The 25,448-nt window shown below is 43.4% G+C and overlaps 1 protein-coding gene across 2 annotated transcripts in view; it reads left to right on the forward strand.

Annotated features, from left to right (window-relative positions):
* CCDC38 (coiled-coil domain containing 38) overlaps nt 1–25,448 on the forward strand; it is a 2,097,275-nt gene that overhangs the window by 765,265 nt on the left and 1,306,562 nt on the right. For both annotated transcript variants that reach the window (XM_078675825.1, XM_078675815.1), the window contains exon 8: nt 8,636–8,735. In XM_078675825.1, coding sequence (XP_078531951.1) covers nt 8,636–8,735 — 100 coding nt within the window. The remainder of the gene's footprint in view (nt 1–8,635; nt 8,736–25,448) is intronic.

Raw genomic sequence — 25,448 nt, forward strand, 5'->3', positions numbered from 1 at the left:
AAGTGGAGCCATGCAGGGTGATCTTGATAGCCCCTGCTTGGCTGAGACAGTTCTGGTACACAGAACTCCATCTGTTGTCGCATGTTCCGCCTCTTCCTTTGAGGGCTATACCAGATCTCCTCACAATGTCCGAAGGACAAGTTTGGCACCCAGAACCACAGTCATTACACCTGAGAGCATGGCTCCTGAGCAGCGAGAGTTTATGAATCTCCCCATCTCAAGCGAAATTAAGGAGGTCCTCTCCCAGGCAAGGGCTCCTTCAACAAACAGGACTTACCGTCTTAAATGGAAAAGATTTTGTTTCTGGTATAGGAGAGAAAAGATTGACCCATTTGCTTCCAAGCCTCATCAGCTCCTACCTTATCTGCTGTCCCTGGCTAAGTCGGGGCTAGCCCATTCGTCAATTAAGGTTCATTTAGCGGCCATTTCGAGATACAGAAGGTCTGGGTCTGGACCTCCCTTGTGGTCTTCCAGGATTGTCAAACAATTTCTTGAGGGCTTGTTCAAAGTCTATCCACCAGTGAGGACTCCACCTCCTACTTGGCATCTAAATCTAGTCCTTTCTCAGCTTATGAAAGGCCCATTCGAACCAATTCATCGTTCTGACATGAAGTTCCTTTCATGGAAATTGGCTCTCCTCCTCGCTCTCACATCGGCTAGACGTGTTGGAGAGTTGTAGGCCCTTACTATCCAGGAGCCTTTCCTACAATTTAAAAGGAACACTGTAATCTTGAGGACTAACTCTAGGTTTATGCCCAAGGTACCCTCGGACTTCCACTTGAACGAGCCGGTTATTCTGAAAGCGTTCTTTCCTCAACCGGCTACACCAGCGGAAAAGACACTTCATTCTTTGGATGTACAAAGGTGCTTAAATTCTACTTAGATCGCACTAAGGGATTTCAGAGGTCCTCTCAATTGTTTGTTGCCTTTGGTGGTCCAAGCAAAGGTCTCCCGCTATCCAAACAGGGGATATCAAGATGGATCACAAGTGCCATTCTGCATTGCCACACTGCGGCAGGGAAACCTCTGACGGGCAGGATTCGTGCACATTCCACAAGATCAGTGGCGTCTTCAACGGCCCTCTTTGCGGGGGTACAGATTAAAGACATTTGCAGAGCTGCTACCTGGAGCACCATTCACACCTTTACTAAGCATTACTGCTTGGAGTCCTTACAGCAAGAGGATGCGGCATTGGGCCAGGCTGTCCTGAGGAACCTCTTCCAATAATTGGTGAGCTTTCCTTTCTATCCCACCTTCCGTTGTTACACATTTTGTATCTTTATGTCATGTTGGCTATTGCAATGTATTTATGACACAAAATGTGTTTTTTTATTGCTAACTGCTTGCTCTGATACAAAAGCATGGGAATGTATGAAAGTTCTAATACTGGGGCAAGAAAACAAGTTACTTACCTGTAACTTTGGTTCCCCAGTATTGGTAACTTTCATAGATTCCCATGCGCCCACCCACCTCCCCGAGGAAAGCTCACCCTACAACAGATATGGTGACTGATACACAACGGCTACGAAAATCTGAGGATCTGAGGTTCCTTCAGGAGGGTTCTAAGGGGTGAGGCACTTCTGATAGGCCGATGCCTAAGTTTGGTCTCTTTTACAAAAAGAGGGTGATATGCTACAAAAGGGAATGAGGCCTAGGCCTTTTTCTTTCTCTTTTGTACCTACTTCTATGGTATTTTTGTTACCGAGACTCCCATTCCGACGACGGGGAATGATACAAAAGCATGGGAATCTATGAAAGTTCCAATACTGGGGAACCAAAGTTACAGGTAAGTAACTTGTTTTTTTCTTACAAACAAGTCTCAGCTGGAATTCTATGCAGCAACAACAAACTGTACCGCATGCCACAGTTCCAGCTTTATACAGCTCACTGAACAGCTCTACTCCACTATAGAAGGTGTCCGCATAAAGGTTATAATCTTTGTGAAGGAGTGGCTGGACAAGCTCCCTATTCTTTACTGTGACTCCTAGCGCGGGAAGGCAACCTAATGGTTTTAGATTGGAGTCCTTCCCTATATACACTGTGCACATAACCAGTAGAACTCTCATACAGCATGTACAATGTGATAACATAGCAAGCTCTTTTACTCGCAATGTACTGTCTGGTACTGAAGAAAGAACTTTAAAACAGGTGCTGGATCTGCAACACTGGAGCTCAACAGTCTTAGTGCCTCAACTGTTGAGAGCCCAATGAAGCGTTGCAATAACGTGGGTGAAGCTTTGGAATCAGTTGATCTAAATTCTGAAGAGTTGGAGCATAAAGACATGCTGCTGCCTCCGGTTATTCCAGACCCTGTGTGGCTTTTAAACTGAGCCACAACCAAGGTCCATGAAGACAAGTGCATGACAGTACATTCCTCTGAAAACCTGGCCACTGGTTTGGGCATTGCAGGATATTGATGCGGAAACTGTCTTATCAGGAAATAAGCATGTACTTTATTTGCGGGATCTCACATCAGATCCAAAGGACCATATGCTTTCCAATATTTAAGGTGCTCTAGCCTCCCTTGAAAATAATTGAAAGCCAGAATTACATATACTGCAAATTCAAAATGACCGTCTACCAGCAGTGGGGGAAGTTTGAAAGATACATGGGTGCCTTCAAATTCCGGCTTAATCAATGAGTCAGAAATTACTGGATGTGGAGCCCTAGTCAGAGCAAGATCAGTTTCACTGCTGCTGGAGCCATAATTTTTTTGACAGGATAGTATTGAATGTAACAAGGTTGGAACTTGGTTTGCTCTTTGATATATAAATGCATCATATACTGTCATCCCTGGGCTTCCAAATAATGTTCAAGACACATAACTTGCACTTGGCATTAGCCCCTGTAATAGTTTTTGTGGCAGCTTGTAAATATCTACAACAAGGGGTGGTGATGGACAGAGTCTCTGAATTAAGCAGAGTACTCTCACCCATTCAAGAGATCAGGGCTAGATCCAACACAGTTTTTTAGCTCATTGCACCATCCCAGTTTCAGAACCTGGCTGTATGCAAATTAGTCTGTCCCTGGCCCAGTGCATCATGGGAACAGGGCAGACCAGACTACAAAAGCCAATTCTTACACTGGGAAGGAAACAAGCTTCCGGGGACCGGTTTCTGGCATTACAGCCGTCTTCGGCCCGGCTTGCTTGAATCCTGATGGTGCAATGAGCAAGGGACTCACATCTGAGTATACCCTTCCACGCTTAGGGTGGACAAAATTATTTACAACAAGGGGTGGTGATGGACAGAGTCTCTGAATTAAGCAGAGTACTCTCACCCAGTCAAGAGATCAGGGCTAGATCCAACACCGTTTTTTAGCTCATTGCACCATCCCAGTTTCAGAACCTGGCTGTATGCAAATTAGTCTGTCCCTGGCCCAGTGCATCATGGGAACAGGGCAGACCAGACTACAAAAGCCAATTCTTACACTGGGAAGGAAACAAGCTTCCGGGGACCAGTTTCTGGCATTACAGCCGTCTTCGGCCCGGCTTGCTTGAATCCTGATGGTGCAATGAGCAAGGGACTCACATCTGAGTATACCCTTCCACGCTTAGGGTGGACAAAATAATTTACAACAAGGGGTGGTGATGGACAGAGTCTCTGAATTAAGCAGAGTACTCTCACCCAGTCAAGAGATCAGGGCAAGATCCAACACCGTTTTTTAGCTCATTGCACCATCCCAGTTTCAGAACCTGGCTGTATGCAAATTAGTCTGTCCCTGGCCCAGTGCATCATGGGAACAGGGCAGACCAGACTACAACAGCCAATTCTTACACTGGGAAGGAAACAAGCTTCCGGGGACCGGTTTCTGGCATTACAGCCGTCTTCAGCCCGGCTTGCTTGAATCCTGATGGTGCAATGAGCAAGGGACACACATCTGAGTATACCCTTCCACGCTTAGGGTGGACAAAATTATTTACAACAAGGGGTGGTGATGGACAGAGTCTCTGAATTAAGCAGAGTACTCTCACCCAGTCAAGAGATCAGGGCTAGATCCAACACCGTTTTTTAGCTCATTGCACCATCCCAGTTTCAGAACCTGGCTGTATGCAAATTAGTCTGTCCCTGGCCCAGTGCATCATGGGAACAGGGCAGACCAGACTACAAAAGCCAATTCTTACACTGGGAAGGAAACAAGCTTCCGGGGACCGGTTTCTGGCATTACAGCCGTCTTCGGCCCGGCTTGCTTGAATCCTGATGGTGCAATGAGCAAGGGACTCACATCTGAGTATACCCTTCCACGCTTAGGGTGGACAAAATTATTTACAACAAGGGGTGGTGATGGACAGAGTCTCTGAATTAAGCAGAGTACTCTCACCCAGTCAAGAGATCAGGGCTAGATCCAACACCGTTTTTTAGCTCATTGCACCATCCCAGTTTCAGAACCTGGCTGTATGCAAATTAGTCTGTCCCTGGCCCAGTGCATCATGGGAACAGGGCAGACCAGACTACAAAAGCCAATTCTTACACTGGGAAGGAAACAAGCTTCCGGGGACCGGTTTCTGGCATTACAGCCGTCTTCGGCCCGGCTTGCTTGAATCCTGATGGTGCAATGAGCAAGGGACTCACATCTGAGTATACCCTTCCACGCTTAGGGTGGACAAAATTATTTACAACAAGGGGTGGTGATGGACAGAGTCTCTGAATTAAGCAGAGTACTCTCACCCAGTCAAGAGATCAGGGCTAGATCCAACACCGTTTTTTAGCTCATTGCACCATCCCAGTTTCAGAACCTGGCTGTATGCAAATTAGTCTGTCCCTGGCCCAGTGCATCATGGGAACAGGGCAGACCAGACTACAAAAGCCAATTCTTACACTGGGAAGGAAACAAGCTTCCGGGGACCGGTTTCTGGCATTACAGCCGTCTTCGGCCCGGCTTGCTTGAATCCTGATGGTGCAATGAGCAAGGGACTCACATCTGAGTATACCCTTCCACGCTTAGGGTGGACAAAATTATTTACAACAAGGGGTGGTGATGGACAGAGTCTCTGAATTAAGCAGAGTACTCTCACCCAGTCAAGAGATCAGGGCTAGATCCAACACCGTTTTTTAGCTCATTGCACCATCCCAGTTTCAGAACCTGGCTGTATGCAAATTAGTCTGTCCCTGGCCCAGTGCATCATGGGAACAGGGCAGACCAGACTACAAAAGCCAATTCTTACACTGGGAAGGAAACAAGCTTCCACCATGAGTGTGGAAGGGTATGCTCAGACATGAGTCCCTTGCTCATTGCACCATCAGGATTCAAGCAAGCCGGGCCGAAGACGGCTGTAATGCCAGAAACCGGTCCCCGGAAGCTTGTTTCCTTTCCAGTGAAGAATTGGCTTGGTAGTTTGATCTGCCCTGTTCCCATGATGCACTGGGCCAGGGACAGACTAATTTGCATATAGCCAGGTTCTGAACTGGGATGGTGCAGTGAGCTAAAAAACGGTGATGGATCAAGCCCTGATCTGTTGACTGGGTAGGAGTGTTCTGATTATCTCAGATACTCTGTCCATCACCACCCCCTTTTTGTAATTATTTTGGCCACCATGAGTGTGGAAGGGTATGCTCAGACATGAGTCCCTTGCTCATTGCACCATCAGGATTCAAGCAAGCCGGGCCGAAGACGGCTGTAATGCCTGAAACCGGTCCCCGGAAGCTTGTTTTCTTTCCAGTGAAGAATTGGCTTGGTAGTTTGGTCTGCCCTGTTCCCATGATGCACTGGGCCAGGGACAGACTAATTTGCATATAGCCAGGTTCTGAACTGGGATGGTGCAGTGAGCTAAAAAACGGTGATGGATCAAGCCCTGATCTGTTGACTGGGTAGGAGTGTTCTGATTAACTCAGATACTCTGTCCATCACCAGCCCCTTTTTGTAATTATTTTGGCCACCATGAGTGTGGAAGGGTATGCTCAGACATGAGTCCCTTGCTCATTGCACGATCAGGATTCAAGCAAGCCGGGCCGAAGACGGCTGTAATGCCAGAAAGCGGTCCCCGGAAGCTTGTTTCCTTTCCAGTGAAGAATTGGCTTGGTAGTTTGGTCTGCCCTGTTCCCATGATGCACTGGGCCAGGGACAGACTAATTTGCATATAGCCAGGTTCTGAACTGGGATGGTGCAGTGAGCTAAAAAACGGTGATGGATCAAGCCCTGATCTGTTGACTGGGTAGGAGTGTTCTGATTAACTCAGATACTCTGTCCATCACCACCCCCTTTTTGTAATTAGCTTGTAAATATCACAAAGTTTTTCTTGCACAGTGGGTACCTTTTAATAATATGTCTCGTCATGGTGGTAGCCTTTATGGTGGAATATTATGGAGTATTTAGAGATGGTGTTGTCCGTGTTGTTGTGCACATATTCGGCCAACCGCAATGAAGAGGTCCCCATTGTCAGAATCATGTAATAATGTGAATCGTAAGCGTGCTTTAAACATTTAATTTGAGTTCTCCGTCTTTCCATCAGTTTGAGGATGGTGGCTGGAAGACAGTTCGATGTTTAAGTCCATCAGGTTGCACAATGCTTGCTAAAAGTGGAAAATAAACTGTGAACCTCTATTGGTAGTCAATACTGATGGAATGCTATGAAAACATGTTCTGTACATAAACTATACCTGTAGCTAATTTTGAGTGTTTGGCATTCTCTTTAGGGATATAAAATGGACTATTTTGGTTAAGTGCTCTACCACCTACAAAACAGTTTTGAAACTACCTTTTGCAGGAGACTAATTCTACAATGAGATCCAGAGCAATGGTATTGCATGTTTTGCTAGTAGGCACTATATGTAAAACTTGTCAAAATTGAGCACAACCTGATGTGCCACATGGACAATAGCATGACAGTATAGTGCGAGCTATTTTAAGGAGACAGTGCACTGCTCCACCTATGACATGCCCATATAATTCCTGACATCAAGAACCCAAACCAATCTTGAAGCTGGCCCTAATAGATTAGTGGACTTGCTAGAGAAAGCAGATGGCTAAGTGCTGTGAGCAAAATATATTTTTCAATGAAAAACGTGAAACGCTGAGGTTAGCGGAGAGCACCAACTCAAGTGTTTGACCTGCTATATGGGTGGAGCAGTGGCAAATGCTACTAGAGGCCCACTTAAGTTAATTGATTTCCTAATATTTGGACTAAAAGCATTCTGCTTAGAGATCAAACTTTCCTATCAGCTACATACATTTTGAGCTGGCTAAAAACTCTCAAAGTAGGCCTGAGATTCTTCTAATCTAAACAATTTCCTTCATGAAGGGTGTCGTCCAAAATGGGCTTAATGGCAATGTGGTCAAAAGCTGACATGTCCAGGATAAGAACTCATTGGCCGAGATGGTAGGCAGTTGTGAATAGTTTTTCAATACCACTTTTTCCTCTCACATTTTTTTAACAGCCTTCATATATCACATGCTTATTACATGTAGGGAATAAGTATTGGCTGTTGGCAGCCAGGTCTTTGTGATGTCAAAGAGGAAACATTTGGAATCTTCCATTAGGATAGTGAGAATTTCTGCTTTCTGACCACACATAGGGCCTGAGTACAATGGAAGTCCGACCGGCACTGTGGCAGAAGCAGGACCGCCCGACTCGAAGCCCGAGGTCCTGGTGCCCTCATGGCGATGTGACCGCTTTTACGGTTGTTGCAATGTGTATACTTTGCATTGTGGCATGTGCTGTGGGCTGCAGTACACTCTGCAGTACAAGATATACACATTTGAACCATCCCTGCACTATATGGTGCCTGCCACATGGTGCAGGGATGTTTAGGGGGGCAGCCCCATAGCGGAAGGGGCCCTTATGGGGTCCACCAAAGTAATTTCATGCAGGGTTAATCGCCATGAAATGGCAGGTGGAAAGGGACATCCTATTCCCTACGTCATGCCAGAGTAGGCACCGCCCCATTGTGGGGACTAGGAGTCCGACCACCGGACTGTCAGGATCCTTGATCCTGCCGGACGCAGAGGTCATTCCTCCCGTCAGCCGATATCTGACCGCCTGCATCCTAATGCGGCGATCGGATCCAATGAGCTGGATGGCGGTGAGACCGCCACTGATGGTCTGACGATAGTGATCCCACGGCCATCGTAATGAGTCCCTTAGATATAGCTGTGATGGTAGAGCCAGGTCCATGATTTGCCTAGCAATCTAGCAGCTATCATATCATTCACTTTTGTGATATCTATTGAATGGGAAAGAAAGCCCTGACCTATGGTTGTATTAATATATTAATCAACAGTCAAACAGGCTTATACACAGATAACTGTTAGAGGTTTTCTGATCATGGCTGCTTGAATTATCTATACTTAACTGCAGAGGTTTAAGTAAGGTTATGTGTTAGTGTGCAGCTTGTTATACTGTATATAGTAAAGAAAGGGTGAAGAACAAGCCGTTCATGTGAGTACAAAAGCCTCTGTTTAGCACAGATGCTACATTTAATGTTTTGGTACACTTATAAACTCAAGAACAAGAAATGCCTTGCAGTTTAGTAATCTAATAAAGAGCTAATGTTACTAGTACCAGAATAATCTTTCCAAACATTGGAAATGTTGTATGGTAGCGTTGAAAACAAAATAACACGTACTAAATGAATATCCTTATTGACAATTATTTGTTAATCATATGTAAATATTTTCATCTTTTCTAAACATTGTGAAGGGACTGAGAGCAGGATCGCCAAAACGGAATCATATAGAGAAGTCCGTCCACCAAGTAGGTACCGAGGCTCCGTTTTTGAAAGCAGAAGACCATCTACCAGGTAAATGACCTATTTGTTATGCCAACATTTATCATGGTTCAAGAAACCTGATACAAGGGTTTTTAAAATAAGAAATATATCAATGCACATGAACATAAGTAATTGATTTACTGCTCTATCCAGCACCTTAGTCTTGCTGTTTTCTTGGCACCATAATTTTGTGCCGAACCCAAACACAAATTTAAAATGCAGTTGCCTGCACTTGTGATTTTTTTACAGGTCTATGTAGCTGAGTTCTACTTTGTTAGTGTTCATGATAAATAACCTTTGTATATAGCCACTATGTTATTACATTGGACATTAAAAATGGCACATGCCATGCGCAGAAGTCAGAGTTCTGGGTGTACTTAGATCTCTGTACCACAGAGCCTGTGTTCTTGCATTCTTCATTTTTCTTTCAGCGGCCACTTTACCTTTATATACCATTGGCCATACTCAGAATAATTGGATATAGTACATTAGGGAACTCTTCGAGTATGGCATTCCCCTAAATCCATGATATTTGCCTCCTAAGAAAGAGGTAAGGGTGATTCAATACAAAGCATGACATTAGGGCCTTGATTATAAGTGCCCAGATGTTTGCTGCAATAATATTCTACACAATAAAAAAAAGACCCCGCTTTGATACAAATTTATCAGGAACAATAACTATTGCCTACTTCAAGTTGTGCTATCAGAAATGGGGCATAAAGTGGATTTTGGTGCTAACCACATTCAAATATGCATGTCCCGTTATTTAATTGTCATTTATAATCAGGAAATAGCAACAAGTCTGATCAGGTAAGATAAAATCCACACAACTCATAATTCCGATATGTGCATTAACAGTATATTACTGCTGAAATTGGTTTGGCTTTAAGCCACAGCTCACCTTCATTTATACCTCTACAACCTATCTCAGATGCACTCATCCGTTCACTGGAGTATTTCTTTTTCTCCATACTTTTGTGGTTTGCAAACGGTGCACTATATAACTTTTAAACTGCAAAATTACACTTCTCTACGATGTTTACACTTTTTTCATGCTATTGGCACAAACACGTACAGTAACTCTATATTGTATATGACTATGGTGTAATCACTGATGCTCGTACGCCAACCCCCTTTTTAGGTCGAGCGTAGAGCTGCGCATGCGTAGCATGCGCAGTCTAGCTCTGGACCTATAACTGTTAATTTCGGGGGAATCTGAGACAGCGTTCGGCCACGAGCCTCTGCTGTCTCAGATTTGTCCGCGTGAGCGCGCCTCGCGTTTTTGTATGTGGCTGCCCGTCCCCTGGCTCCGAATCCCGCTAACACACATGCACGCCCACAGACACACACACGCAGGCAGGCACGCGCGCACACACACACACACACACACACACATGCACGCGCACACACACACACACACACACTGCATACACACACGCTCCCCCCCCTTTCCTCACCGGGCTCTTCTGTTGTTCGAATCCCTCCTTCTGACCGGCTCCCAATGGATCGATGGGCGGGCGGGCGGGGGCGATGCGGCGGCGATGCGGCCAGGGGCTCCAGTGCTGCTACGGCGGGCGGACGGGGCCGGCGCGTCCAGGGGCTCCAGTGCCGTCCATCGCCTCGTGTACGCCATCAATAAGCGGAGAAGCGGGCGCGGCCAAGAACACTCGGCGCCTGCGCGGAAGTGCGTGCGGCCGCCTGACGTCACTTAGAGGCAGAACCTTACGGTAGGCAGTATCTTGTTTTTCTTTGACATCGAGGAGCCCTGCGTTTGGATCCTTACATTGAAAAGGCTCGTCTCTCCTTCCCGCCTTTTCCCCTGCAGCGAAGGAATCCTTATACACGCGCTTCATCAAAACTGCAGGCGCATGCTGTGGCTTGTTGGTGGCTCTGACTGTAATGAGACTTTATTGGATGCATTCACCTCTCTGGAGTTTGCATTCCCTGGAATTGCTTCAGTCCAGAATATGCCCTTGATGAAACTTGCTAATGGCGTGCTTGATTCACCCCTGTCGCTTGGTCTTCTGCTCCTCATAATGTATAAAAGAACTGGCAGTTTGTGTCTGTCCCAGCCCAGATTATTTGTCTGTGTCTTTGGCAGAACTTATTTTTGTTTTAGAGGGTGTTTGTTACTCGCCATTCTTGGTGCAGATCTTTTTCACAACTGTTCAGGCTTCGTTGGCCTGGTTTCGAAAGCAGTTGTATCAATCTCGCAAGCACACGCACAACTGTAAATCATTATAAAAAAAACATTTTAGAAAAACGGCATTTGTTCTTTTCTTGCGTTCTTTATATTCTCTCTGCTTTTTAGCCAGCACATGTATTATCGTGACTGGGTGTACCCCACGACTTGCACAGGGCTATCTTTCCTGTAATATGGCTCGTTGGTCGCATGCTTAATTCCGGTTTTACTTCCGTCCTGGATATTAGCTGAACAATCTTTAAGGCATATCAGTGTTGCGTGGTCCTGCGGTCCTTCTTCATAAATCATTGTAGGTTTATTATTCCAAATTCATAATCGTGCCAATCATGGCTTCAATACCCAAGTATTACTGCGAGTGATCGTCTTCTCTTTTGTAGTGTTCACAATTGCTTTTAAAGTCGAGTGTGTATCGGCGAGTACGCTCTACACTGTAATCACAGGTTTTATACGGGGAAGGGCGAATCTCCCTACCCTTGACAGCAACGCAACATATACAAGAATTAGTGAAAACCACGTGAGATACTGGGTGAGCGCCAAAGAAACCCCAGCAATGTTCACCCCAACAGGAACTATGTTTTGAAAGCAGCAGTAGGAGTTGCAGGAAAAGCTAGCCAGAAAGGCTGGTCACATTGGAAACGCAGCGGACTGCCATAATGCAAACTTTGACAGGTCTATGGTGTTCATCAGTGGCATTGCTGAGGAAAAGGGACGGGGGAGCTTGGGAAGAGTCCAATGGCCCACTGTAAACGTCTCCACTTGTTATGCTCCACCACCAGCGACCGCTGTAGCCAGCAAAACCAGCATTGGCAATGCAAATAGGTCTCCGCTTTGCTTCTGCAATGTGTGAAGCATGGCTAAAGGTATTTTTTTTAAACCTTTAATGTGACTTCCCACAATTTTGTAGGCATGTGCATCTCACATGTGCGCACCTGCAAACGAATGTTTTTTTTGTTAGTTTTGTATTCTCCTTTTCCGTCTTTAGTTGCAGTTTAATGTTGAATCTGTAATATAGAATAAAACTCGCAAAGTTTTTTTGGGGGTGTTTAGGGGTGGAAGGACCACTGGGTGGGGGTTGTTAAAATGGCTAAGCAACACAGGTAAGGTGGTGGGGGGGGGCACCAAAGCAACACTCTGGAGGGGGATGCAAGAGCAACAGGGTTAAGGTGGGAGTGAAAGTTACACAGACGTTGAGGGTAAAAGCGACATAAAGGGTGCGGGTAGGTTTGAAGCCATGGGTAGAAGCGCAGACAGGTGCAAGAGGGAGGAGGGCAGGAGAAGCAGTCTGACAACAGAGCAACACTAAATGTAGGGGGAGAGACCTACTCTAGGTAGGCAGCTCGAAAATGCACACAGTCTAATGAAGTGCTTCACACAAAAGAAAAATATAGTGCCTGAAAAGTGAGCAATGAAAGCAGCAATGCCAGCCTATCCAAGATATTGTAAATTGGTCATTCTCAGCGGGGGGATAAACACAAGCTTGACAAGCTGGGACACAAATAAGAAGTAGGCAAATGTGTGACCAGGAAATCCATCCAATAAGCAATGGTCAGCCTCCAAGCCCATTAGAGCCTATGTTCTTTGTAAGCCACAAAATACCTCCTAACACAGTGCACATGCTGCTTAGTAGGCATGACCTAAAAGAAATACTGCCTTCTCTGCCTGGGAAAAGTGATGTTGTTCCTGTTTACATTTCCTGATTTTTAGGTCTCAACTTAAAGCATTGCTTTAGCAATGCTTGTTTTTGTCGATTTCTAGTAAGCGATCCGGAAAGTCTGCCATGGGTGGATTAGCCACAATTCATGTGAGAAAGGCGTGTGCACAAACCAGCCACGTCACACACCACCATTTGCCTGCCTCGCATCAGACTTGAAAGGCTGCCGCTCCCCCGCTATTTTAGCTCTGCTCCCACCAATTTGGCTTTTTGACTCACTAACTTTTTGTACACAGGTGCACATCTTATCATCTTGGCTGAATTTACAATCGTGAGGTATACATACATTAAAGTACATTTATCAGTGGGTGGACTCCTAAAATATATACTTGTTCAAGGAGGCGAGGGCACCCTGTTTGGTGCCAAGGACCGACATGACATATTACGGCATCCATCTCATTATGTCAGAGCTCTATTAATTGAACTCATTAATTGTTATAATTCGGTAGGAAGTCGTTGTTTCAGGTTTGGAAAGCACCGCGAGCCTCTACATACCTAGAAACGCTGTCCGTCCCCCCCCTGACCCCCCTCCCCCCGCTGTCCGTGTCTCTGTTTAGGCACACCCAGGCGCTCCTGGCTGTTCCCATCCCATTTTACAAGAGCCCAGCCCCATTAGCCCACTGCTAATGGCAATGTAAATGACAATGCCATTTATTTATCTGTTTTGAAAACCAACACATAAATACAAATTTTGTCATTTACAATGCCAATAGCTCTAACTTTTCCAATGGCGAAACCATTGCATTGTAAATGCTTGTTAGCTTCTTCTGCCGGTGCAGATTGGCACTAGTCATTTGCCTTGACTCTGCTCCAAAATAGATAGTCGACTAGCTTAGATTACCAGACCATGTAATCTCTGAATAGGAACACAAGAAAACCACTTGAAGTCCTTCCACCCACTCACCCTCACTCACCCTCACTCACCCTCACTTACCCTCACTCACCCTCACCCTCACTCTCACTCACTCACCCTCACTCACTCACCCTCACTCACTCAACCTCGCATAGCCAATCAAAGCATAGCCAATCAAAGCATAGCCAATTAAAGCATAGCCAATCAAAGCATAGCCAATCAAAGCATAGGATAGCATAGCAAAGTAAAACAAAACATAGCATACAGCATCACTCCGCACCACCACAGCATCACGCCGCACCACCACAGCATCACGCCGCACCACCACAGCATCACGCCGCACCACCACAGCATCACGCCGCACCACCAAAGCATCACGCCGCACCACCAAAGCATCACGCCGCACCACCACAGCATCACGCCGCACCACCACAGCATCACGCCGCACCACCACAGCATCACGCCGCACCACCACAGCATCACTCAGCACAACGATTCAACAACACCACGTTCACATATGTTCTCTCAATGTTTCAAGCTTTATTGCAAATGTAACAAAAAGGTTAATATTTCACTTCTGTTATTGGATTTTCGTCACAATAAAATACATTGAACATAATCTTCACAAGTTATTTACAAAACTTTAAGCTAGTGCCATTATAAATTACAATAACTTTCATTTAAGTATTAATTATTGAAAAAAAATTAAAAGCCATTGTTTGTAATATCAACACATGTAAGTCACGTAAATACAACACATATTGCATTACAAATGCTATAGGTGTCACATTTGCGAAAGTTATAACTATTGGCATTGTAAATGACAAAGCTATTAATTTCCGTTTAAAAAAAAAACTAAACATAAATAAAAAAAAATTGTTTACAATACCAATAGCTCAAACTTTCCTAATGCGAGACCTATTGCATTGCAAATGCTTGTTCATTTTTGTAGTTATCCCGGATGTCTAGTGGGCTTTCTCCCCCTGAGTCACTATAACGTCACTTTAACCTTAGTTTTTTTTTCCAGCGAATTTCTAACACCAGCTAGGATCTAATTAGCATACCTTACTATGACATCACTTTAACATTTGTTTTTTTCTGTGCCTGGTGATTCAATCTCATGCCACCCCCTTTTTAAAAATTATCCTGGTGCCTAGCAGGCTTTCTACATCCCCTCCCTCCAGGGGTCAGAAAGATTGTTTGCCCTTTTTTGTTTGGGGTGCATGGCCCTCCACATCGAAGCCAACTCTACCCTCCCTTTTCTGCAATGTAGCCCTTGTGTTTAGGGCTTTCTGCCCCACTGGGGGCAGATGGTGGGCAAACCAGCAATCTGCTCCTGGGTAGGAAGAAAGAGTGTTGCACCCTTTTTGGGGGGGAGGAGGGGGAGGGCGTCATGGGTTTTTAGTGAAGTGCAATTTTTTTGCTTGCAGTTTAAAATCTTACTAGTATAACTCCACTTTAACCTTTATTTTTTTGTTGTTCTGAATTTCTCTTAGTTTTTTTTTAAAACATAAAGTAAGGCCTTATTAATATATTTTTGCAGCCAAGCCCTTCACACACCGCCCCCTCCCCCAGGGTGCCATGCCCTTGCAGCGCAAGAACAAACATCATGCACGCTAATGATAGTGCTTCCCAGATTCCTATTCTTGTTCCAAAACATACCAATGCTCCTGTCACACGCAGTGTTCACTAATCTACGTTCATTGATGATAAGGCTGGCCAGGGCAGGAAAACAATTGAGAGTCTCGTGGGAAATACTCACCTTATCTTATGATATGGGTGGCCTTAACGCGCCAGTCCTGTAGTTGTATTATTAGGCGGCACAGAGCATGTTCGAAACCTTCTGGGTCCACAGCCCATATGATTTACCAGACTTACACATAGAGAGAGTTGCAGCGGACCCTCACACACTCCCTCGGACACTGTTTCGAGCCTCCACACGACACCATAGCATTTTTGACTCTTTGAATGACACAGTACAAGCATAGCAGAGCCTCGTGGAGAAACAGGCCGGCTTTCTCCTGTACTCACCACACATTCTGTTAAACTGGTGCTCCTTGTTTACATTGGGTCAGGAAAAAGGCGTGATGCAAACCTTACACACGCCGGAAATCGATAGGATGGGAGACTTCAGGATGGAGAGGTGTTTGGATGGGATGTTTTACAAAGTGGAGTCACAGGAACAGGCTGATTTATGATAAGTTTATTCATGAGAAAACCCCCGAGATACTGCCTCATGTAACTGCTCATTCCAACTGCTCACAGCAATACCCACATTCCAGCCAGATAGAAATACAAACATTCTAAAGGAATTAAAGGAACATCTCTAATAACATACATGGATGTAACACATCTCCCTATCTAAAATAAAAAAAAACAAAAGAGAAATTAACAAAATATAATAGAAAGAAAATGATGACAAAATTCATGCTATTTACATTTATGAATACAAAATATAGTCATTAAGCTTAACAGGTTTCTCTACAATCCGCCCAGATAACCTTCTTGTATTAGGAACAGTTTTCTCAACAGATACAAATGACTTGGGATGAATGACGACAGACTTAGCCTGAACCTCTCCAGATTGTGCCTTTCCTGAAAATACTGCAGTTGATTTAGAAGGAACAATGCCAGAATTTGACTGCACAGAAACATCACTGTTCCTGTCCAATCAGATGTTACGTTCCAAAACATTGCACAAGACAACATTGTTAAGATTCCATTTGCGTCCATCATCTAATAACACACAATTTCCATTTACATCCAAAATTCTTTTTGGTTGAGACCATTTGGAAGAACCATCCTTTGACAAACCAAAACGTGAGGATCTCACCCAATCACCGACACGAAAGCTTTGCACACATTTCTTAATATTGTTGTTGTGTCTGTCAACATACCTTTCCTGATATACATTCATTCTATCTCTAAGACACTCCTTGGAAATATGTCTAGAAGAAGTTTTGAGCATCCATGCTGGAGTTACTTTATTGCATGCAGAACGTCCCTTAAGAAGATTGAACGGAGTCACTAAGGTTGCAGAATGTAGAGTATTGCGATAACTCCAAATCATATCCTTGACAGCAATTTTACAGTCTGCACCTTTAACTACTGCCAACTGTATACACTCCTTCAAAACACGGTTGAATCTTTCTACCATACCGTTTTCCCTTGGACAATATACCACAGTAGTAACATGTTTTACACCACACGAACGTAAATAGTTTTGAAACTCATCAGCCACAAATTGTGAACCATTATCAGTAGTAATTGTTTCTGGAAATCCCTCTCTATGGAACAGCTCTTCACAAAAACTAATCATATTAGAGGCTTTGATCTCTCTAACAAATGCTACTTCAGGCCATTTACTGTGATAATCCATTAAAACAATGGCAAATTTCCCTGCGATGTTACCAACGCTAAATGGACCACAAATATCCATAGCTAATTTTTGCCACGGTTTATCTGGAAATGGAACAGGATTAATGTTTGATTCTTGAGAAACATGAGACTTGTCACTACAAGTACACGCTGTACAGTTCCTGACACACCTTTCAACATCTTTATCCATACCAGGCCACCAGAAATCACACCTACACCTTCTCTTCATACCAGACATACCTGAATGCCCCTCATGAATAAGATCTAACAACCTATTACGCAAACCTAATGGTACAACAAGTTTGTCTGCCCTCCTAACAACGCCAACAACAGGATCATAAGAAAGTTCTGACCATACCGTCTTATACTCCGATAATTCACAATCACTCCATGAAAAACGATTGCCCGCTGAAGCTAACCATGCAATCACTTGCTTCAACACAACATCCTCCTGTACAGCTTGTTTCCACTCCTCCAAATCAATAGCACCATTGCAAGCTTCATTCACCGTAGCTACTGACTAATCTTCATCCTGATCCATTACAATGTCATCTTCACATACCGGAAGACGAGATAAACAATCAGCATTGACATTCCTAATGCCAGGTACATATTTCATCTGAAAATCATACTCCTGCAACTTGTAAATCCACTTCGCAATTCTAGGAGTAGCCCTGCCAGCCCCTTTAGTTGAAAATATATCCACAAGGGGTTTATGATCGGTTCTTAATTCAAAATTTGTACCCCAAACATAATTCCTGAAATAATTTCCACCCCAAAAACAAGCTAGCGCCTCTTTTTCTATGACCGAGTATGAGGGTGCAGCACCTTTTAAAGTACGTGATGCAAACGCTACTGCCCATTCAAACTTGTCCTTCCCTTGCATTAAGACAGCCCCCAGTCCATATGCACTCGCGTCCACAACAATGATTGACTTCTTGTTGGGATCAAAAGGTTTAAGTGCTACAGCATTCATGATGTCCTTAACATTTTCAAAAACTGATTGGCACTCAGCATTCCACAAAAATGTAGCCCCTTTTTTCATTAATAACCTTAAACAAAAGACTTTTGAAGCAAAATTGGACACAAATTTGGAGTAATACTCCGCTAGACCTAAAAAAGAACGCAGTTGGTCTTTGTCAGATGGAGATGGATCATTCTTAATTGCATCTAACAAGTTTTATTAGGTCTAACACCTTCAGCAGACAAAGTATGCCCAAGATACTCAATTTCGTTCGTGGCAAACTTACATTTTTCAGCAGCAACAGTCAAACCAGCACACTGAAGTTTGGACAAAACTTGATTCAAAACTTTGTCATGGTCAACTCTACTTTTCCCCCACACAAGCACATCATCTTGAAATACTAACATGTTGGATATGCCTTCAAGGACTCTACACATAACTCTCTGAAAAACAGCTGACGCAGAGGATAACCCGAAAGGCATCCTTAAAAATTGGAAAGCTCCCTCAGGAGTTATAAAAGAAGGTAAATGACGAGATTCTGAGTGCAGCTTTATCTGATGGTACGCATTAGATAGATCAATAGATGAAAAATACTCAGCATCCATAACTGATGCAACCATTTAATTGATTCTGGGTAAAGGGTAACGATCCACCCAAATGTTCTTGTTTAAGTCCCTTAAATCAACACACATGCGTAATTTGCCATTGAATTTGCGCGCTAAAACCACTGGACTAAGCCAATCAGACGCCTCTATAGGCTCAATGATGTGTTGTTGACATAATCTATCCAGTTCTATCTTTAGCTGAGATCTTAACACTAAGGGAACATTGCGCACTTTATGAACAACAGGTATACAATCAGGTTTGAGGATTATCCAATGTTCAAACTTTTTAAGACATCCCAATTTTGGACTAAATAACTCTGGAGATTTGTTATGCCACATGAACCCTGCATCACTTTGAGTTAAAAACACTTTTTGTATGCCAATTGGAGGTTAACAGAACTTGATCAGGATGATTTGGATCAAGAATTATCCCTAAATTCTTTTGTTCCTTCCACCCTAACAAAGCTCACCCCTTTTCTACAACATATACTATTCCTTGTGAATTCCTGCCTTTAAATAAAATATTACCAATGAAACATCTAATTATAGGTAATCTGATACCACAATAACCCACAGGAGTTTTTTCAGGGCCTGATAAATCACATTTGCCACATGACTCCCACATGTTTCTGTCAATAATAGTATACGGTGAACAAGAGTCAGCCCACAAAAACATGCTGCAATTGTTGATGTAAACTTCACATTTGGGTGGTTGAGTATCTTCAGATATTTCATTCACCTCACTATTCCAGATTGCCATAACCTCAACCTCACTATCACTACTCACATAAGTAGACTGATCAACCAAATTAACTGAAATTTTCCATGCACCTGGATTGTCAGATCTACACATTTTGGCAACATGCCCAGTTTTGTTGCACTTAAAACATGTGACATTTGATGCAGGACACCAAGAATTTTCAGCAACATGCCTACTATTCCCACACCTAAAACAAAAACGTTTGTTAAACCCTTGTGTTCTATTGGGTACAGATTTGTTCTGTGGCATTTTACTTTTGTTATTACTAGAAAAAGTTTGAGGTTTAATTTTGACATTATCACGTTTAGCACTATATTTGTAATCAAAATGTTTTGGTTTGTTATTGACAACAACACATACATCACTTAGATCTTTTCCCTCAGAAAGCTTGCGATCCTTGCTATGTTCGCCACTTAATTCCTTGACATAACGAGAATTGTTTTCTACTCTTTTAGCAATACTAATAGTTTTTTGAAGAGATGGATCCTTTAAATCTAACAACTTCTCCTGAATCTTAGTATTATTAGTTCTGTTGATGAACTGGTCTCTTATAATTTCTTCATGCAATTCCCTAAATTTACAAGTGGCAGCCAATCTTCTTAACTCAGCAATATATTGTTCTACTGTCTCACCCACTAATTGCGTTCTTGAAAAGAACTTATGCCTCTCTACTACAACGCTTGTTTTCCTTCCAAAATTTTGCTCTAAAGCTTTTAACGCATCAAAATACTCATCGGACATAAATTGCTCAATTTTTGAACTATCAAACACAATTTCCTCATCACTAGCATCTTCCTCTCCACCTTCAGCGACTTTTAAGGTGATACTACTAGTACTGGAAACAGATATAGGTAAGGTTGTTAATACTTTCCTACCTTCAACGCCAAGACTGTGCTTCAATAATGCTAATTTGCATGAAGAAAGAAAAACTTCCCCACCAATGGCTTCCAAATACGTTTTAAAAGATTCCCGCCAATCCTCCCATACCATAGGAGGAACACCAGTATCTTGTAAAAATTTTGGAGGAGCTAAAATGGTATTTGTCTCCATATTAACCTTTGAAATTCAGAATTATTGACAATAAAACTATGAGTGACTAATATGCAAAGGTTACCAACATACAGATATACATTTGGGCTTGTTGAAATGAAAAGTTGGCCTTGTTTTGTAAAATCTACAGAAAATGAACTAGCCAATTGTTGTCCTTAGAAAAAATATGCAGGAAATGATGCAGCCAATCAGGATCCTTCGTGTAACAATCTCGTAGAAAACTTGATTGAATAAGGTCTCTAAAGATGAAACGACCGGTTAGTGTTTATTATGTGGATTCAGCTGAAAATAGTCTTAAATGCGATGTAAACACTCCTTTAATGCTTGAATACATGCACCGACAGGGCTCGAGCTCCCAAGCTTTTCGGTGCAGTTTAATTTCGTATTAGTCTTCGCGCACTGCCACACGCACCAGAAACACTTGTAGAAGCTTACTTTTAACTTGAACTTCACGCTATGTTACCCATGCTGAAATCACTGAAGTCACATAAATCTGGGGTGAGTTAACATTCAGCTGACAGCACGAGCTTTAATTGTTGTCAGCTGTCTTTACCACGATTATCTTCATGCACGAGCTTCCACGCTCCAATGCACGCTCTGGAAGAAGCTGTTGACATTCAATTGTAGCTCAGCTGGTTACTGCGCTCGAGCACATAGCTTATTTAAAAGTTAGATAACTCGTGAAAAATAATAGTTCTTTTGAGCAGTTTTGGTACAACACTCGGCTTTTAGTTCAACTGTAGCCAGTTAGCTGTAGAAAATCAATAATTTAGCTTCCTTGACACTTGGCTGCATAATATAATTGGCAGGCTCGCACTCCTTGAATAGGGAAACTTTTCATCTATGAAAACAGTCATTTAGTTTCCTTGATGCTTGGCTGCACATTATAAATGGCACACTCGCGCTTCTTGAATAGGGAAACTTTAAATCTATAACACAGTCTCATATTAAAATGTAAATCTTGAAGTTACTCACAACCGGAATAGACACAGTCTTGTCTTTAACTTTAAAGGTCAATAACTTCTCGCACACATCCGACAGTAAATGGGAAGATGTCAATGAAAGGGTTTCTTTAAACCACAGGAAATCCACTTTTCACTTATCTCCTTGATGTCGATGCGATGAAAAATGTTCTGATCTGCCACAGAATTATCTTCAGGCAGAGCTCCAGGCTCTCGGGGGTCGCATAAGATGGGTTCTCCCTCGTCGTCACTTTTACAAAGTGGAGTCACAGGAACAGGCTGATTTATGATAAGTTTATTCATGAGAAAACCCCCCGAGATACTGCCTCATGTAACTGCTCATTCCAACTGCTCACAGCAATTCCCACATTCCAGCCAGATAGAAATACAAACATTCTAAAGGAATTAAAGGAACATCTCTAATAACATACATGGATGTAACAGGATGTGGTCAAAGATAGGTCGAATGCACCGACAGCTCTCACTCGTTTCCAATATTATAGAACCACAGATACATTACATGGCTTATTGGGGGACACCATATTGGAACCTGCAGACATGCCGGCATTGTCCTTCCTATTACAGGTAGATGTCCCCACCAGACTGATAGCAAAATTCTATGCATGTGCACAAGAAGCACGCAGGCCCAGAGTAACAAAGGCGCGACTCGAATTGCAAAGTGATTTAGGCAGGACCATCAATGATAAGTATTGGCAGTACTGTTGTACCATAGTTAAGTTGGTCTTACTCAACTGTAGGCATAGACTGATCCACTTTAATTATATCAATTGAGTCTATTACACAGCAGAATTCCAGAGGTGTGGTGAGAATGAATCCGGATTCGTGCATGTTGTGTGATTTTTCCTATGCTAAGATACTCCTCACTGTATTTTAGATTGCTTCTGCATTACAATGTGAACATGACCTCTGTACAATTTGAATTGTTGGCCAATAGACTACTTACCCAGATGTGTACTACTATGGTCTCTGATGTATACTGCCTTAAAATACTTATGGGCGAAACTTAACAGAAAGGCTGCGGTGGAGCCCAGTCAGATTGTATGTTTCTATACCTTGTCAATAAATTATTTTGTTTTTAAAAATAAATGAAAAACAGCGGTCATGCACGCTGTAGTGGTTTACTGCAGGGCCTGATGTGTGGCCAGGCCCTGTGCACAATCCCTCACAGGCAGCCAGCAACCTGCTGCGCACAGACACATGCAGTGCATGCTGTGGGGTTAGCCACAGGGTCATGCCCTGCACCCAACACCCGGGGATGACTAACACCCGTCGCACAAGGCCTTTGACCATTCGTGGCATGTGGTTGGCCACAGACCTCGCCTGCATCCAACCCCACAGCATGCATGGCTTTGACTGTGCGTAGTAGGCGGTTGGCTGCCCATGGGGGGGGAGCTTACATTTTGTTCCCACATAGGGTGCCAGCTAGGAGTCCAGGTTTTCCTACCCTCACCCTTTATATATATATATATTTTTTAGGACTCGGCTTACTTTAGAAAAGCGTTGGACTTTGTGGATTTATATTTATTATTCCCACTCCAATGTTAGCAACAGTACGGAACTTCGGAGGTGCTTAGTATACCATTAATATTACTCAAGCTTTTAAAAAAAAAATCGAAATGACTTTTTTCAATATAATAAAGTAAAAATATTTAATCATATTTAAATTTAAAAAATATGCATTATGGATAAATATACTGTTATGTAAAAGAAATACATTCCATAATCAAAAGGTAATTTGAAACATATAAAGCAAAAAAACAAATATTTAAAATAAATTCACTTTCCTGCCTATTACTCCAAAAAAGCCAACTAACAATTATTAACAATTATAAATAAAACATTATTAATATTAAATTAATTAAAATAAATATAATTAAAACAAATAATGAACATAAATCCTATTTTAAAACTAGTATTAAATACATTGATCAGCTAATTAATAATTAAAAACAAATATTGAATATAAGTAATCAATTCAATGACTTACCAGATTATCAACTAATCGCTTAATTAACCTACAAAATTAGTTATGAATAAACACCATAATTTCTTGTAAAAACACTTTTATTAAGCTTTTGCATGGAAAAACAAGCAATATGCATGGTAAATACAGTTACATATGTCGGTTCAGATGTTACATATACAATGTCCTGAGTAGTCGTACCTTGCATATGGTTGCGGTGGCATCTATGGGGAACATATGTGCATTCTTCAACTTAAGTGCAACAATACACATGATTAACAGTAGAAACAAGCAGGGCACAAGCAGTTGCAAAGCGGATACCTGCATCTACTGTACGGGAGTAGTATATATGGTGCATAGTGGGCATTGAGCTTCCCAAGTACGCCACAGGCTGTCTTAGGCGCACGCACAACAGTCTAGCACTGCTTCATTCACACACAGTAAGGGGAGCAAGGTTCGATGGGGGCTGGGGCATCCCAGGCATGGCATTGAGCACAAGGAGAGATGGGGGAGGGGTAGTCACAACTCGCTACCCGACCCCCATTCCACAGGTCCCTCAGAGTAGATTTGCAACTCGCACATGAGGGTATCCCACTCCTGCGCAATGCTATAGACTGCTCTGCTCCATTTCAGCATTGCCACGTACCAGTAGGACATGTTCGGGAGGCGAATATTCTTTCAATTCATGGCAATTGTGCACTAAGTTATAATTAGAACTAGTTCTATGAAACTGGTTGTCGGCCCTCTTCGCCTTCCCCATTGGTAAATCCTCAACAAACCCCCTGCTAGACCGGTAACTGCTGCTAAGGCGTTTAAGACCGGCCCCCATAGTGCTTGTGCTTCTGAGCTAATCTAGAACATGTGCGCCATATCTGTGTTGCTGGAGCCACATCTAGGGAATACAGGAGCACTTCCGTACATTTGGTGCAGTCTCTCAGGGGTGAGATAAGCCCTGTGTAAGATCTTTTGTTGAATATACTGAAATTTTGCACTGCGGAAATGCTTACGGGATAGATGAGCACCTTATTCCATTCTTTAGTTGTGATCTCTCGAACAATGTCTCGCTCCCAATGCAGTTTGATGGGCCGCATCAAGTCTTGGGAGTTAGAGGCCATCACACGTGTGAACCATGTAATGAGGTGCTTGCTGGGGTCCATCACATTGACTGCATGTAGCAATGGGTGCGTCAAAGGTTCTTCACCCGTAATGCGCCAAAGTAACTGTAATGCTGCTAGTAGTACACTGTGCGCTAGGAAATGGCAAGGGGAATGTAATAATGTTCATGCAGGTACCCAATGGGCACAAGAGTTCCCACATGAAATAAGGCACCCAATGTGTCGTCTCCTACCGCCTCCCAGAGTTCCACCCTCTCTCTGCCAAGCAATTCCCTAAAGGGTTGTATGGACCGTACTGTAATCTCTGGTGTGTAAGGGGCCTGCATCAAGCAGAGATTACTAGTGTAGCTGGCATGTGCAATAGTCAATAATATGTTGGGCCATGGGGGGAGTTCACCATCCGGCAGCAGCAGCTCATGTACCTTTTGGTTAGCACGCTCCAGTGATGAGAAGCCCAAGTCAGCCAAGTGCTGATCCGCCAGCCATCTCAATGGCCATTGTAACTGCGCTGCAAGGTCGTAATGCTCAAAGTTGGGGGCCCCCAGTGCAACAGGCAACTGAAGCTTCCTCAGTGCATCTCGTCTTTGCCCTTCATTCCAGATAAAGGAGCTCAGCATCCTGTTGACTAGGTGTGAGTGTTTGATTGGTTCAGATGCTCCGTCCATCACCACCCCCTTTTGTACAATTTTGTTCGCCATAAGTTGGCAGGGTATGCTCAGACTTGAGTCCCTTGCTCACTTTGCCACTGGATTCAAGCAAGCCTGGCTGAAGACGGCTGAAATGCCAGAAACCGTTCCTAGGAAGCTTGTTTCCGGTCCAGGGAAGGCATGGCTTGGCAGTTCGGGCTGGACTGTTCCCATGAGGGACAGGGTCAGACTGATTTGCATATGGCCATGTCTGAACTGGGGTGGCAAAGTGGGCTAAAGAACGGTGATGGACTAAACCCAGATCTGTTGACTGGGTGTGAGTGTTTGATTGGTTCAGATGCTCCATCCATCACCACCCCATTTTGTACCGGTACAGAATGTGGAGCATGGTACCGTGACTGGCAAACTCTGGAAATATTTGAGGATCCTGGGAAGCATCACCATCTTGGAGAGGGAAACTCGCTCCTCCACCGTGAGTGGTAGCGTGCTCCAGAAGGTGATATGTTGCCAC

Source organism: Lissotriton helveticus, chromosome 1_1 (assembly GCF_964261635.1).
Source record: "Lissotriton helveticus chromosome 1_1, aLisHel1.1, whole genome shotgun sequence".
Taxonomy (NCBI): domain Eukaryota; kingdom Metazoa; phylum Chordata; class Amphibia; order Caudata; family Salamandridae; genus Lissotriton; species Lissotriton helveticus.